The following is a 16656-nucleotide window of genomic DNA, read 5'->3' as shown; positions in this document are numbered from 1 at the left end:
TATTTATTAATTAATTAAAAATTATGTTTGTATTGCGGCAAAGTTTAATTAAACTTAGCCAGTTTTAATCTGGATATTTTTACACGTCTAATTACCAATACATTTAAATTAAATTAAAAAATATTTTCAATATATCAATTGAAAATATTTTCTGCCACATTGTACAATAAATTAATCGTAGATTATTGTTAAAATATGAACTTTCTACCTATTAAGATTAATTTAATTTATCTTAGGGTAACTCATTTTATTACTTTAAAATCGTATTATCTAATTGTATACTAAATTGACAAACATTTTATTTCTATTGCATTTATTTATTCATTGACTTTTAATTTTTGTTTTAACTGTATAATTATTACTTATATAATGTATTCAATAAGTAAGAAAACAGGTCAGTTATTACAAATAATAGAAACCCGTTTCCTTACTTACTGATCAGCTTATATAAAAATAGATTCATAAAAAAAAAAAGTAAGGTTATGATTTACTGGTTAATAGTTTCCGGAATAAATTACCGTTTTAGATTTTTAGTAGCCATGCCATCATGTTCCTGAATATGCTCTAAAATGAAACCTTTCTTTAACTGGTAAAAATTAAACAGTTTTCTTTTAGGAAAATGTTGTTTATTCATAAATAGTTCTACTATTCTTAAAAATGTTCTGAATATTTACATTATTTTATGAATTTATATAAGATTTGATAGTATTTTCAAAATATTTTTATTCTCTATAATTCTATATTAAATACATTTTATAGAAAACTGTAATATTAATAATTCTTTTTTGAAATATTTTACACTTTTTATTTCGTGTTTAATAATAAAAACCATCTATCGTTAGGTACTCAGATTGTGAAATTGTCATTATCAATGTTATGTATAAACGAAAACAAACTTTCTATTACTCGTTTTGAATATTATCATAAAATTCTACACAAGAATAAGTTACTAACAAACTACGAAAATATTTATTAGTATAGGATGAACGAACCCCTTCCGTTCTTCACTAAATAATTAACTATAATTGAATAAACGTCATTTTACATCCTGTAAGTTAGACTGCGGTTAGTTGACATTCAAGTTTTAGTAGTCGGTTTCAAGCAAATCAACACTATTCCGGATAAAGCGTTCATATACGTTGCCAAAGGAAACTATAAATATTAGCATATACCCTGCAAGGTATTTCAAAACTCTTTTATTATTATAAATTTGATTTGTTTTTTTAATGAATAACTTTTTAAGTTGAAACTCTACGTATTTAATTTTTTTACAAAAAGTAAAAAGGTTAAAAAATATACTTTTGTTAAAAAATAATAATAATTTACTTTCAACAACTATGCTATTTTTTTTTCGATTTCATAATATTAAAAAATATACTGTTAAATGAAAATACAGGATATTTATTATTTTGTTTAATGTGACATACATGAGTGTAATGTCTCTTTTTTACTCGTTTAATTTATAATTCATATGTTTCCTTCAAAATAATCCATATAAAAACATACGAATAATCATTAAAAATATTACAAAACTTAAACGTGAGTTATCACTAGTTAAATGATCTGAGAGTGTGAATGAAGGAAATAGGAAATAGAAATGAGAGTCTTTGATTTATACTAATAGGGGAGAAAGGAAATGGAATAAAACAAGGCAATATCTCATTACATTGAATACAAGAATTATTATCCCATTTCAATTGTATAAGCTCAATAAATCAAACAAGGATTCTAAAATAGGTTACTTAATAGTTTTAAACTAAAAATGAACTTTGTATAGAAATGATTACAAGTAATTTCCGTATTTCCCAATAATATTTATACTGAAACGTTTTTTTTTTTATCGTGGATAATCAAAAATTATATTACATATGAGATTTTTCTTAATTATAGAATATTAAGTCTGACAAGTGATTTTATTTGAAAAATCAATTAAGATTGTTATGAATTTTTAATTAAATAATTATCCCGAAATTATATTTCAATAAACCAATTTAAACTTATAATTACACAAATAATGTCTAGTAAACGAATTTTGACATGCTCACATGGATAAAAGGTAGATACATCCTTTTTATTGGGTAACATAATAAATCAAGAGAGAAGATGTACGAGTCTAAAATTAGTCCTGAATGCTATCAGGTTAGTTTAATTGAACCTAAAGCTGCAGCTATGTTCACATTAATAATAACTATGATGAATAGATTATGATTATTATGGAACACAATACTGTATGTTTATGTGTTGTGCGTGCAAAACGTTAGGGTTCTTTAATATACCCAGCGTTAATAACGGTCTAATATTATTAAGATAAAGTTCGCGTGTCCATATTTAGTTACAATTTTTCTTCTTAGCTACCATTGTACTATTAGACATCTAAAGTTTTCATATTCGTCTATTTTTCTTTCACCGGCTATTGAAATATTTTTTGAAGTTATATAGTAATTTTCTAGTTAATATTTAATCGTTAACAAAATACAAACAAATAAAATATATTATAAGCGTATTGTTGATAAATAATGTTCATTTCACTTTTAAATATGAATTTTTTAAAACCATAATAATTAGAAAATAAAAAATGATAAAATTTATCTAAAATAAACGTGTATGCATTTTATAATTTTTGTTTAAATACATGTCCTCTTCAAAGCAGTCGTTTTTCTTTACAAAAACTTACCATACTAGACTGCCGTCGATTGATTTGAAGTGATTTTATTAAAAGTGTAAATTATTAAACTTAAAAAAATTTTTAAGTTTTGTTATTATACTATGTTTTTTAAACTTTCGCAAAACATTGCATAAATCTTGCAATTGTTGGTTCATAAGTTATTAAACTACAATCAACATTTAAAAAAAAATTGGCACATTAAATAATAGAATTGCATTATAAAGTACATTTTAGCTAATTTAACGCTCAGCGTATCAATTAAATGTCAAGACAGTCGGTGCTATGAATTTTTAATCGGCTATTAAGAGAAATCATATTCAATGTACACATATATATGTACGCAAACGTACTTTATTTCATTTAATGAATATTCTTGCAGTTAACAATTAATGTAAATCATAGGAAGTGAAAATGTTTTAGGTTTTTGTGTCTGCTTTCCATCGATTTTGCATTTGTCGTCCGCTGCCACAGCAATACTCATATTAATTCGACACTCGTTAAAACCAACGTCGCTACTGCCACCGCTATTACTCTTCACCCTCTCTGACTTAAAATGTAATTCTAACCCTCGGGAATTACGATAATTTTCCTCGCCCCAGCCCATACCCTTTAGTTTAAACTAATGCCAATAACATAGAAGCGTTCACTTGTCGAATTCAAATATCTTTCAGCGTTTGGTTTATGAGTTATTAGTTCAGAATACATTTATTGTACTAGTATGTAAACTCAATTTCGTACGATGTATAGATCATGACGTCAACAACTTGATAATACATAAAAAAATATTCGTTCAAATTTGTATTGTATATTGTTAGCAATGATATGGAACAAATTTATTACTTAAAACATAATCCCTCAATCTAATATAATATGGGGAAATTGATGTTTCATTTAAATTTATTGTAAGCCAAGCGTACTTTGATATGATATTGATACATTAATGATTCATTAGTAATCCATGATCATTAGTAATAAATTAATAGGTTATATTTCTTACTCCAAAGTTCATTTTTGTACTTAAAACAAATGATCAAAATAAGTAAATTTGTCTTTTTTCGATTTTACTTTTGTATTATTATTTCGAGTAGTTTCATCATCATAATTTTAAATATGCATTTCTATATTGTATATTAAATATATTTTCTACATTTCTATATATTGTACATATTTCATGTAAACATTTGCCGCTAGATCTCAATTCTATCTTACTTTAAAACTCAACGATGAAAAAACTTAATTAAAAAGTTTTTCTAATCATTTTAACTACTTCAAAACTTTGCTGAAAAAGTTTTCTCAGTAAAAACTAATACCGTTCTTAAATAACGTGTGAATTTCGTAATAACAAATAATATTTTCTAGGTATAATTTAGATGTATCAAGTAATAAATGGTAGTTTAAAATTATAAATAACCAAATTATGAATACTTGTATATGTATAATTTGAAACAATTTTAAACTACCAAACTTAAATTCCAGCTATTTAAAACATTTTAATAATTACAATCACATAGTCCGTTAAAATTGTGACATGGTAAATTAATGTAGTTAACAAAATACTATTTTAATAAATTATGATTGAATAAATAACGAAATTAACGGAGTGTAATCGAAGGATATAATTAAGTTTACTAAACAAAGTTTTTATTTGAAATTATTTTATCCTAAAAATATTATTTTTTGACATTCTAATATGCTTTTGGAAAATTAACTTTTAGATTAAATTAATATCATGCACAGATATTAAATGTGAGTCAAGCGTAAATACCCAGCTTTAGTGTAAAACGATATAGTTTTGGTCGCATATGTTAGCAAACACGAATCATTTATATAAGTAAGATAGAAATCAGTTATGCGTGTGTGTTAGCGTATACTAAAACACACTTAAGATTGTTTATACATATATAGATTACATGTACATATAAACGAACTAAGATTGGCAATTGGTGATTTACTCACAGTTTCAATTCAAGGAGACAACCTAATAATAAAGAGAAGTACATTAATTATAAATCAACTTTTGCTATCTATACGCTTCTCGTTTTCTTTATTCAGACTCTTCTGTGGAAACTATAATTGTTCATAAATAACCGATACACTAGTCTAGACTACACATTTAAATTCTGTTTTCTGTGTAAAATATACTACAGTTGATGGTTAACATAATATAGACCCCGACATACTAGACCAGAGGGAATATTTAATTAACGAAACATGACCTTTTATTATGAATTCTCATAAATGTCTATAAAACTGAAAGGACTTGAATTTTATTAATATTGATTATACTATACATACTATATTTTGAATGGTCTTCAATTTTCTTAGACTTCTTTATATTTTAATTAAATCACATTCTAGTCCTATTATGCACATTATTGTACATAGATTTATTAAAAATTACTGAACATTATTGCTGGCTATGTTCAATAAATGCATAAAATAATGCAGTTATAATATTATTGATAACTCAATAAAAAACAATTAAACATCTTTATTTGTTTTCAAAAATGAATACAAATTTTACCTTATAAATTTTATGATCCATATAAATTGTAATTGCTACCATTTTTGTTCAAAATATAATTTTCGGTTATTGTTATAAAATTTTCATTAGAGTTATTATTAAAATTCATGATGTACTGAAATACGGTGTAATAACATGCAGCGTGCGCTACAGTACTCATATAGCTAATTGTGTAATAAAATAAAACATTAAACGTGATAATCTCTCGAGGCAAATATGGAAATATTCATTGAACACGTGTGTATGATTTTAATATAATATTGTTTTGAAATTTCCTTTATTATATAATAGGCTTTTCAGCTCCCTTGTCTAGCAGTGTGATAATGAATTGATTTGTAATATTTGTCAAGTCATTCGATTATATGCCTCGTGGTTAGTATATTCATTTTTGCTAATAAACAAAGGTAAAATATTATTATGAGTTTAATACTGTCCATCTTCTAAAGTCTTATAATATATGTATAATAAATACAGATTAAAAAATCTTCAGAATTAGGCCTGGCTCTAAGGGTAAGTGACATAGGATTAAGTCTAGGGTGGCATTCTAAGGACATAATATTATCATTGTACTTATTTGACATTGGACATTGTATTTATATGTAAATGGCAACAAAACTTGAGTTAATCTACGTATGTTTAAATACTCGAGCCGATCCTGTTCGACAAATAAAATATACATATACCTAAACTAGTTTTATACATATTAATTGAAAACTAATAATGTTATAATGATGAAGAAATGTTTAAATTTTAACTTTTGTTAAAATCAGTGACATTAAGAAATTTATATTCAGTTTCAAAGAAAAAATAATATAACAGTCAGAATTTTATCACTTGATAAAAATTAGAAACCAAAATGAGTATTTGATCAATAATAAATTCTAATAAGCAATGATCATTTTAAGGAAAATGATAGCAACGCCATTGAAGATTATAAGTCTATTTTCAAAACGATACACGATACGTCGACTGTTATTTTGTTTTATGTTTTGTTAAAGAATCTTTTCTGTTGCTGTTATTCTGCTTGTTTTATAAAGTTTAATTAACTTTTCTCAGTACACAAAAACACACGTCGGATACGATCGCGTTGTTGGAATATCAACTCAGTCACGGTCTTATGGGCGAATGAGAAATATTGAAATTAACACTATGTGTATTATACATATTTACTAACTAAGAGTGCTTTCAAAAAGTATCCACCAATTATTTAATTTATGCTGCTTCCAATCAGTTACGCCTTAAAATTATTTCTATCACAAGAATTTTAGTATCATTAATGAAGTGAATGGAAGTTATTAAATAAACATTAAAGGGAAGTTTGTTATCTTCTTAAAAATTTATAAATCCATATTATACTTCGTTAAATTAAAGAATTTTCTACTTAGAAAATGAATTTGAATAGTATAACTTTACTTATTATAAAAACAATTTTTATATTTATATTTAACTTTTTTTTACGGTAAAAAAATTATCAGAAGCATAAATAAGTATGAAATCTGTAATATGAGTAAAGAATTAAGTTATTTACCTTTTTAACAATTACGAATGACTACCCTAGCCATGAACTTCCAATCTTTTAATTAAGTACATCATTTTTGAGTATTACCCGAACTAGCATAGCTTAAAAGTGATAAATTATTACTTATGATCTCATTACTAATAAGATTGTATCGTTTTTTACTACACTATTCTATTCTTGGAATACAAAAATTATGCAGCACATTTTTATAAAAATTAAGTATAGGTGGACTCAAAATTATAAGTTGAACTCGATAGTAAAAATTTGAAATAAAAAAACATAAAAAATAAAATTAAGATACGATTACCATGAGATTAAAAAAAAATAGTCACTTACAATATTTACATTCTTACTAATTTATATTTCTTTCACCTATTTTCATAAATATTTTTAAAGTTATTTCTATTTTCAAATCCAAAATCTTAGATTTTGTATTTTTTCAGAGTATACATCCAAATTCCATTACTATTAATTTTCTTATGTATTTTGTATTTGTAATTCATATTATTTACAGTATTATTGATTATAATTTTAAAAATTAACTATTATTTTGTACCTCTACAATTACAAAATTATAAAACTGATTATTTATTTTCTTACTATTCCTTTTATTGTATTAAAATTACAATATAAACAAGTAATATGATTTTAGTCCAAAACAGTTATTACATAGTTTTTTTCTTAACAATGTATGTCAATATATTTTTATACATAGAATAAAAGAATATTTTATGAAGGTTTAGTTTTCTATGAACTGCTTCTAAAGGTAGTTAAAATTTGATCGTAAAATAAATATGCACGATAAGAAAGGAAAATGTCGTGAATAGCAAACACAAAATACAAATGGTTCCTCCATTCATCTGTAATATCCTACTTTTATAGTTTATTTTTTATGTTTTTTATACGACAAAATATTGTTTATGTATAAATATACTTAGTAAATAAATTTAAAAAATTAATTTATATTTGTCTTGCCATATATATTTAACCCACAAAACTATAATGTATTATTTTTTTATAATTAATTATATATTATAATAATATATAATGCATTTGTGCAATAAAAAATACACAACTAATTTAAATTTGTAAATTTGTATTCGTTGTTACATTAAATGATTTTAAATAAATATATTTACTTATTATACTTAATTATTCCTTGAAATTTAATGAAAACATTATCCATACACTAAATATTTTTTTTGCGAGTTATTAATTGCAAGATTGAATCCGTATTATTATCTTTATGATTGATTGTTGTATTAGTAAAGAATAACTTCTATGTAAAAAACTAAAAAGACGTAATGTTCTCTCTCAAAATAAATTTTCATGTATTATATGGATGGTGATAACTAAATAGTTTACTATGAAAAAAGTATGCTGTATGAAAATAAGAAGTAGACTTTGGCTCACAATGTTGTAACTACATATTTTTATATTATATTCTATAATTTTGTTAATCTATATAAAAATAAGAATTCTGTTGATATGTTTTACTTTTGAAAAGGGGTTTTTATATTAATATATAATATATTGCATACTAGGTAAATTTTACTAGATTAGTTTATATAGTAATGTAGTTTATTATTATACCAAACCCTAATCTACATTAAATTGTAGTTACTCATTCATAACTAGAGACATTGGATTTAATTTTAATGGTCTTTGTATAGATTATATATTCCTGGTTAATATTTTCGTCATTAGTTTGTAGCTGTATAAAAATGTATTATCAAATATTTTTTATTACATTTTAAACAATTCATTTTTTAAAAATTTTGTGAATAAACAATAACAGACAATAATATTACAAATCACAAAAATTAAACCAGTATCAAAGAAAAATATATATATATATATATATATATATATATATAAATGATAGATTTAAAAATTTAATAATGAAAATAGTATTTTAAAAATTTTAGAATACTATGGAGAGTAATATTACTATTTTTATTCTTTATGCTTACAAGTATTGGTGATGATCTTGTCTTTCTGAATATTTAGATTCTTTGTAATATTAAGAAACAATAGCGTGTAAAATATTGTTCTAAATAATTACACATAATTAATTTGAATGATTTAATTACAGAGCAGTGCTTTTAGTAACGTTTTATTAAAAACAATAGACAAAATGAAAGTGGAACAGAATAAAAATATTAGATTGTACATTTTAAAACTATCAAACATTTAATCTTTACATGCTCGTGGGATCAAAAAGCTTAGTGAGTAGGCGTGTATAGCAGTTTATATAAAGGCATTATCCTCATTTTACCCCACGATTTGAGAACAGATTTCAAATAGGATAAAAGGGTATAGTAAAAGTTAATTGAATTTATACTAACTACAGAGTTAAAAATTGTCATTAGAAAAAAATAATTTAAAATTAGCGTTTGAAATAATTTACGTGCAAAAATTATTTTTTGTCACAATAAGTTTTTTTTTATAGAAGTTAAAGTATTTAATGAAATAGGAATAAATATCAGTACTAAAACTGAAGTTGTAAAATTTTGAGAGATATTAATTAATATAACGTATTTTTTGATAAAAACTATGGAATAAGAAAAATATTGTGATTTGAGAATTTTAATATGTTAATATTTTATTTATTTTATAGTGGGAAGAAATGAACTTTGCAAAACAATTGTCTGTTCTAAGGGCCAACATTGTGTGATAGATAAGCTTGGTGGAGCTCGTTGTGAATGTTATTCAGAAATTGAATGTTTAAAAAGTAATGAAAACGAAATCGTTTGTGGAAGTGATTTTCAAGAATATTCAAATATATGTTATATGAAGAGAGAAGTGTGTTTACTCAATAAAAACATAGTTGTAAAATACAAAGGACCTTGTGGTAATTATTAAAATGTTGTCATTTTTACTTTTAAAAGTCAATATCTCCTTAGCATCTTATAGAAGCCAAAAGTTTATTATACTCTTATAAAATATATTTAGATCCATGTAGACACCTTACTTGTGAAGATCCTGAAATATGCCGTCTTGATTACAATAGACAACCTAGATGCGTTTGCTCTGAATTTTGTAATGAAGACTTCAATCCAATTTGTGGATCTGATGGCAAAACATATGCTAATGAATGTTTTTTACGGCGACAGGCATGTAGAATGATGCCAGACCTTCGAATTATCTTCCACGGAGATTGTGATCAAGGTAAATTTTAAATTTGTTCTGCACTTTACTTAATTAAGAAACTCATAAAATGTAATTTTATTTGCAGGTATTAATCCTTGCATAAATGTCACATGTTGGCACGGATCTCATTGTAAAATTAATAGACTAGGTATTTCTGAATGTTTATGTCCAGAACCAACTTTATGTGAGGATTCTGTCCAACCAATCTGTGGTACTGATGGTCTTACTTATGAATCAAAATGTCACCTAAATCGAATTAATTGCATTTCTAAATCAGATATTAAAATGGCATATGAAGGACCTTGTGGTAAAATTTCTTCAATCAAATATTATTTAATTAATTATAATTAATTAACGTTATCCATTAAAGGCGAAACAAATCTCTGTAAAAAATATTTTTGTGATTTTGGAGCTACATGTAAATTAAAAAATGGAGTAACGAGCTGTGAGTGTTCTTTATGTTCTGAACACTATGAACCAGTATGTGGTTCAGATAGTAATACGTACAGCAATGAATGTAAATTAAAGTACCATAATTGTCGCAAAAAGAAAGCAATACATGTAATTCATAAAGGAGCTTGTAGTAAGTAAAAAAAATTATTAGTTTACATTGAAATATCAAAATTTTAATTAATTTTAGGCGATTGCTCACAAATGAATTGCGAGTATTATTCTGTATGTGAAAGTGATGGATCTAAAGCAAAATGTGTTTGTCCAACATTCAAATGTTCAAATGTAAGATATCTACTAAATTAGTACATATAAAATAATTATTGCGAATTCTGTAAGGGAATTTTTTCTGAATACAACCAAAGTAAATTTATTTGGATAAAGTCAACAGCAATTGAATATTTCGAGTTATTAATGTTTGTCAATATTCAAACTTCATTATAGTTTATATTTTATATACTTAAAATTAGTGTTAATTTGTTTAAATTAAAAATAAATTATTTAATTAATAGTTTTAAGAGATAAATTAATAACAATATAATAAAAAAATTCTAAATAGCTTTAAGCGTTTTACTAACCTCAAATTAATAATATTTTTTAGAATAAAAGCAATTTTTTACTTTTAAATATTTGTGTTGTTATTATTACAACTGTAATTTATTTGGAGACTATTAAATATTTAAAATATACTATTTATACTATTATTAAAATTATAGTTAAAAAATTGTTTTAAATAAACAATTAAATGAAAAATATCAAATTTCGGGTATATATGTTTAAAACATTGATGGTTTACAAATCAACTAAAACTTAATTTTTTTATTTACACAGACAAGCGGTAAAGTTTGTGGTTCCGACGGTATCACGTACACAGACCTTTGTCATCTACAAAATGCCAGTTGTGCAACAAGGAAGAAGATATTCGTTGCTCATGCGGGTGAATGCGGTACGGTGATTAATTCACTGATTTTCTACTATTTACCTCAAATAACATAAGTTAAATGTTTTAGGGTCTTATCAGGATCAGAAATACAATTGTTCTAAAACATGTGTGGATACAAATTCATCTGAACCTGTTTGTGGATCTGATTTAATTACTTATAACAGTGAATGTGAACTTTTCCAACAAGCTTGCATTCAAAATAGTACGCATAACTTAACAATTCTTTTCTATGGAGATTGTAAAGAATCTTCATCCATAGGTATAAATAAGAAATGAATACATTAACATTAATAAATGCATGTTTAACAGTAATTAAAATTATAAATACAATAATTTCATTATCATAAAATATATATACCAACTACAGTTATATGTAGTATATGTATTACAACATAATATGTAATATTATGTACAACACTATTTATACATAATATTGTTACGTACTTTAAAAATACATTTTTTTAATTTTAGACTTCATTAAAAAAATATCTTAGATGCACCTGGACTAGTTGTATTTTAAGTAGCAAACATTTTTATCATTACAATTAATTTGTTTGAATAATTAACAAAAATTGTTTTTATAATATGTAATTAACGACTTAAGACGCTAAATGTACTAATAATCTATATATTATACATTTAGGTAAAATGTCAACAACACACGTTTCGTTAGAAAATACTGTTTATGGAAATAAAGACGTTTGTAAAGACATAAAATGTGATTTTGATGCTACCTGTGAAGTCGGCCCAGACGGCTTCCCAAGATGTTCTTGTTTATTTAATTGCTCAAATAATAATTATCCGGTGTGCAGTTCTGACTTCAGAATTTATAATTCACTATGTCTTATGAAAATGGAAGGATGTCAGAGACAGCATGAACTTCGTCTGAGACCTATGGACTTATGTCAAGGTATCATTTAACAAATTAAAATAAAAGCAATTTTGTATACTTTTCTTATACTTATAATTAGGTATGGAAGTAAAACCATGTAATGGTAAGAAACCATTAATTAATCCTTTTGACGGGCGTGAGTTAGATTGTGGGAATGGGTCAAATAGACAAGATTGTCCATCGGACAGTTACTGTCACCAAACTTCTAGATTTGCAAAATGTTGTGATAAATTAGAAAGAGGTGAGAATATGATTTTAATGCCCAAGATTTTATTTTTAATGATTTTTATTACATTAGATGTGATAATTTTACCACTGGCTTGTCAAAATACATCATACGGATGTTGTCTAGACAAGAAAACACCAGCCCAGGGTCCAAATTTTTTAGGATGCCCACCATTGTGTACATGTAACAAATTGGGTAAAAAATAATTATTTTAAATATTGCATTTTTTAATATTTTTTTTTTTGAGAAATGCGGAACTATTTCAATTATAATATACTTTATTCAGGATCACTATACGAAGATTGCGTCGACGGTAAATGTATTTGTAAATCAGGAGTTGGAGGAGAAAAATGTGATAGATGTGAACCTGGATACTGGGGTTTACCGAAAATATCATCTAGTCATCTTGGATGCATGCGTTAGTGTTTATAAATTACATTTTATTTTTATTAATAATAAACTGTTAATTGTAATTATTTTAATAGCATGTGGCTGTTCTTTATTGGGTTCGGTTCGAGATGATTGTGAACAAATGACTGGTCGATGCGTATGCAAACCAGGGGCCATCGGAGCCAAATGTAATGCTTGTGAAGATAATTCTAAAATTATGAGTCCTGCTGGATGTATATCAGGTCTGAGAAAAAATAACCTCATAATTGATAATTTTATATAATGAAATTAACTACTTTTAGCCGATATGGCTCAGCGAAATTTAACATCCTGTGATCAATTGATGTGTTATTATGGAGGGTTCTGTGAAATGAATAACGGGAAACCATCATGTATTTGTCGTTCTACTTGTGCTGAAGATGCTACGCGTACCACGGTATATTAAATGCTTTAAAGGTTTTTAATTAACTTATACAAATAAAAAAGTGACTTAAAATTTTAAATATAGCTGGTTTGTGGAAGTGATGGACAAACATATAGTTCAGAATGCCAACTAAAACTTTATGCGTGTCGATATCAAAAAGACATTGTGGTTAAATCACATACATCATGTAAAGGTAATGGACCAATAAATATTGATAAAACCAATTTAATACACTTACTTTCAAAATTCTTGTGTATAGTGCACTTTTAAGCGTATAATAAACATAAATTTTTTTTTAAATTATTGAAAGTATAAAAAAAAAATGGTTTTATATAAAACGATTATTCGTGAAAAATTCTGTAACATGAAATTCTTATAACCCTACCTAAATAATTATTTATATATAGTAAAATATACGATTTTATAACGACTTCGAGACATATTCAATAATTTAGATGATTAAAATTCAATAAAATCTTCAATCGGCTACATATATAAATTATCAAAACTGATATACTTCTTCTGTTTTAAAATCAAATATGTTCCTAATACTCAAGATTTTAACAATATATTTTATAATATTTATAATATTTTAACAATATATCAATAATAATTAACAATATATTCAATAGTATTGATTAAAATCACTATTGTAAAATACTTCAAATAAGATGTCTAAAGCATAAATTGTAATTGAATCAAATTAAATAAATATATACATCATATTTACCAAAAGTTACATAATTTTCAACTTTAGAGGTTGATTATTCATAGACAAGTTGTTTAAACGTCTTTTTTTTTAATTGTATAATATATTATTTAAGCTTTAATATGAATGTTTCTTTATATGCAAAATACATAAAAATTTGGTTTTTGAATTAGTTAATTGATTAAATAGATAAATTGATAAAAAAAAATAGTTCTTTTGATAGTTTTTCTTTTATCATCTTAAAGTACATTGCACGAGCTCAGAAAGTTAAATTTCAATAGTGTTGCAATAGAAAATTCGTAATTATCCGTCAAATTTACTAAAAGTTATTTCAATAGTAATTCAAAACTAAAAATATCAATATCCACTGTTTAATAGCAATTGTATTTTTCTCTTTATTACGAAAGATGAGTGTAATTTTTCCAAATCAACACTTGATAGTTCACCTAGATACAATTACATCACATTTATTTAATTAGGTATCTACGTTGAAGAAGAAAATAATATTGTCGGGACGGAAGAGCCTAAATTCACACAATCGCATGACGTTATTATATCCAAATCGACAAGACATTTATTATTTTCTGAGTTTCCAAAAGTGTCATATAATACTTCAGGTAACTATGAGATTGAATTCATACCAGAAGTTCAAGATTTAATGGGAAGAACTACACCGGAACCGACTGATCGTATTTCTCTATGCAACCCAAATCCGTGCCAAAATGGTGGAGAATGTGAAGAATTAGATATTGATGGTTATCAATGTAATTGTCTCTATCCTTATAGTGGTACAACATGTTCTAAAATGGATGAAATTAAAGGTAAATATAATTAATTTATTTCAAATTTTTAATAAAAGTTTATTTAAAAAATTAAAAATAATCAAAAAAATTAAGAAAATTGCATTAAATTATGTTATACCTATTTTAAAGATTTAAACATTAAAATACATTTAATTAAAACAAAATTAAACAAGTAAGATAATATTTATTCTCAAAAAATAATAAATTGTTGGTGTTATGGTTAGTTTATTATCTAAAATTTTTGAAATTATTCAGATATTAACTCTAATATACTACTTTCCATTTCTTCTTTTTAATAGACATTAAATCTGCTGCATTCAATGGGCATTCTTATGTTCAATTAAAAAAACTAAAAGCTTACCACCGATTCAGTTTAGAAATGGAATTTAAGAGCTATTCTGGAGATGGTATTCTTTTGTATAATCAACAAAGACCAGATGGATCTGGAGATTTCATATCAATAGCTATAGTTAACAAGTAATTATTCGATGTTTTTGAATTGTTTTAATTAATAAATTAACCAAATTATAATTTCTTAACTATAGATTTGTTGAATTTAAATATAATCTTGGCAATGGAGCTGTAATTTTAACATCTTTACATCCAATAATTATCGGTCGTAAACATAAAATCATAGCCAAACGTTACCAGAGAGATGGTCTACTACAGTTTGAAGATTATGAACCAGTTCGTTCAGTTTCAATGGGATCGTTGAGATCATTAGATTTAAATGATAACGCTTATGTAGGATATGTTCCAATACCACATAAAAAGTATAATTTATAGAATTGCTGAAGCTTACAAATTGATTTTTAAAAGAGTGTATATAATTAACGTCTATTATTTAATTCAGGGTTTTTGAAAATATTGGAGTAAAATCAGGTTTAACTGGGTGTATATCAAACTTGAAAATTGGTCGATATATAGTAAATTTATTGGGGTTTGAAGATAGTGATATAATAACAAGATCAGAAGGTGTTACAGAATGTCAGAAAAGTTGTATAAATGGTACTTGTGGCTGCGCTGGTAATTAAAAATACTTCTAAAATTAATTCCTATAAAAATGTACATAATTTATTACAAAAATTTTTCATCAAATGTAGACAAAGTGTGTTATGATAATATGGCTTGCTCTTCAGAGCCATGCAGTTTTGGATCTACATGTGAGAGCTTACCAGGTGGTAGATATGCTTGTTTTTGCTTACCTGGTCTGACTGGAACTAATTGTGATAAATGTATGATAACATCGTTATTTATTATTTATAAACATTATATTGATGTTTCTTTTTAAAACAGTTGAATATGATCTAGAAAAATATTACTCACCAGAATTCAGTGGAAAAAATTCATATATCGCCTTGCCATTATTTGAGGATCTTCGAAGACATACTCAAATTGAAATTTGGTTTGGCTCTGTATCGAATTCAGGTTTATTATTGTACAGTGGACAATCTGCTAGAGGACAAGGAGATTTTATTGCCGTTTACTTATTAGATGGCCGAGTCATCTTGTCCTATGATTTAGGCAGTGGAAAAGTTACCATCACGTAAGACTATAAAATACATTTTTAAATATTTTTTCTCATATTATAAAGATTATAACGACATCTATCTATTCATCATAATATTTTACTATTTAAGATATAGTTACTATTTACTAACCTAAAAATAAAAATTCTTTGTTCTTAAAGTAAGCTAAACTCATAATTTACCAGCCTAAACAAAAATTCTGAGGAGAGTCCACCATAGGCCGAGACAAACCAAAGGCAAAACCGAAGCTCCATGGGTTTTGTATCCTATTCTAGAGAGAAAAAAGTTATAAACAACAGTTATAACATTTATTAAAATGTATAAAATATTTTAATTTAATATTGATTTCTATTTTATATTAAATTTTGTAATTAACGAAACAAAATAAAATAAGAATAGTAAATAAAACTAAGAGAATCAAAATTTAAA

At 25.1% G+C, this 16656-nt stretch overlaps 1 protein-coding gene across 1 annotated transcript in view; it reads left to right on the top strand.

Moving 5' to 3' along the window:
- The window catches only part of LOC126900583 (agrin-like), a 70901-nt gene that overhangs the window by 50830 nt on the left and 3415 nt on the right, over window positions 1–16656 (top strand). Inside the window, exons 4-23 of the mRNA XM_050676400.1 lie at window positions 9329–9562; window positions 9664–9879; window positions 9947–10168; window positions 10232–10444; window positions 10502–10596; window positions 11143–11257; window positions 11322–11513; window positions 11898–12164; window positions 12226–12387; window positions 12445–12567; window positions 12659–12790; window positions 12858–13004; window positions 13065–13198; window positions 13271–13379; window positions 14375–14716; window positions 14998–15175; window positions 15244–15471; window positions 15552–15724; window positions 15802–15933; window positions 15995–16244. Of these exons, the coding sequence (XP_050532357.1) occupies window positions 9329–9562; window positions 9664–9879; window positions 9947–10168; window positions 10232–10444; window positions 10502–10596; window positions 11143–11257; window positions 11322–11513; window positions 11898–12164; window positions 12226–12387; window positions 12445–12567; window positions 12659–12790; window positions 12858–13004; window positions 13065–13198; window positions 13271–13379; window positions 14375–14716; window positions 14998–15175; window positions 15244–15471; window positions 15552–15724; window positions 15802–15933; window positions 15995–16244 (3664 nt within the window). The remainder of the gene's footprint in view (window positions 1–9328; window positions 9563–9663; window positions 9880–9946; window positions 10169–10231; window positions 10445–10501; window positions 10597–11142; window positions 11258–11321; window positions 11514–11897; window positions 12165–12225; window positions 12388–12444; window positions 12568–12658; window positions 12791–12857; window positions 13005–13064; window positions 13199–13270; window positions 13380–14374; window positions 14717–14997; window positions 15176–15243; window positions 15472–15551; window positions 15725–15801; window positions 15934–15994; window positions 16245–16656) is intronic.

The sequence above is a fragment of the Daktulosphaira vitifoliae genome, unplaced genomic scaffold, assembly GCF_025091365.1.
Source record: "Daktulosphaira vitifoliae isolate Bord-2020 unplaced genomic scaffold, ASM2509136v1 Scaffold_3, whole genome shotgun sequence".
NCBI lineage: Eukaryota > Metazoa > Arthropoda > Insecta > Hemiptera > Phylloxeridae > Daktulosphaira > Daktulosphaira vitifoliae.
The sequence above is the reverse complement of the archived record's forward strand: the minus strand, read 5'-3'. Positions and strand labels throughout refer to the sequence as shown.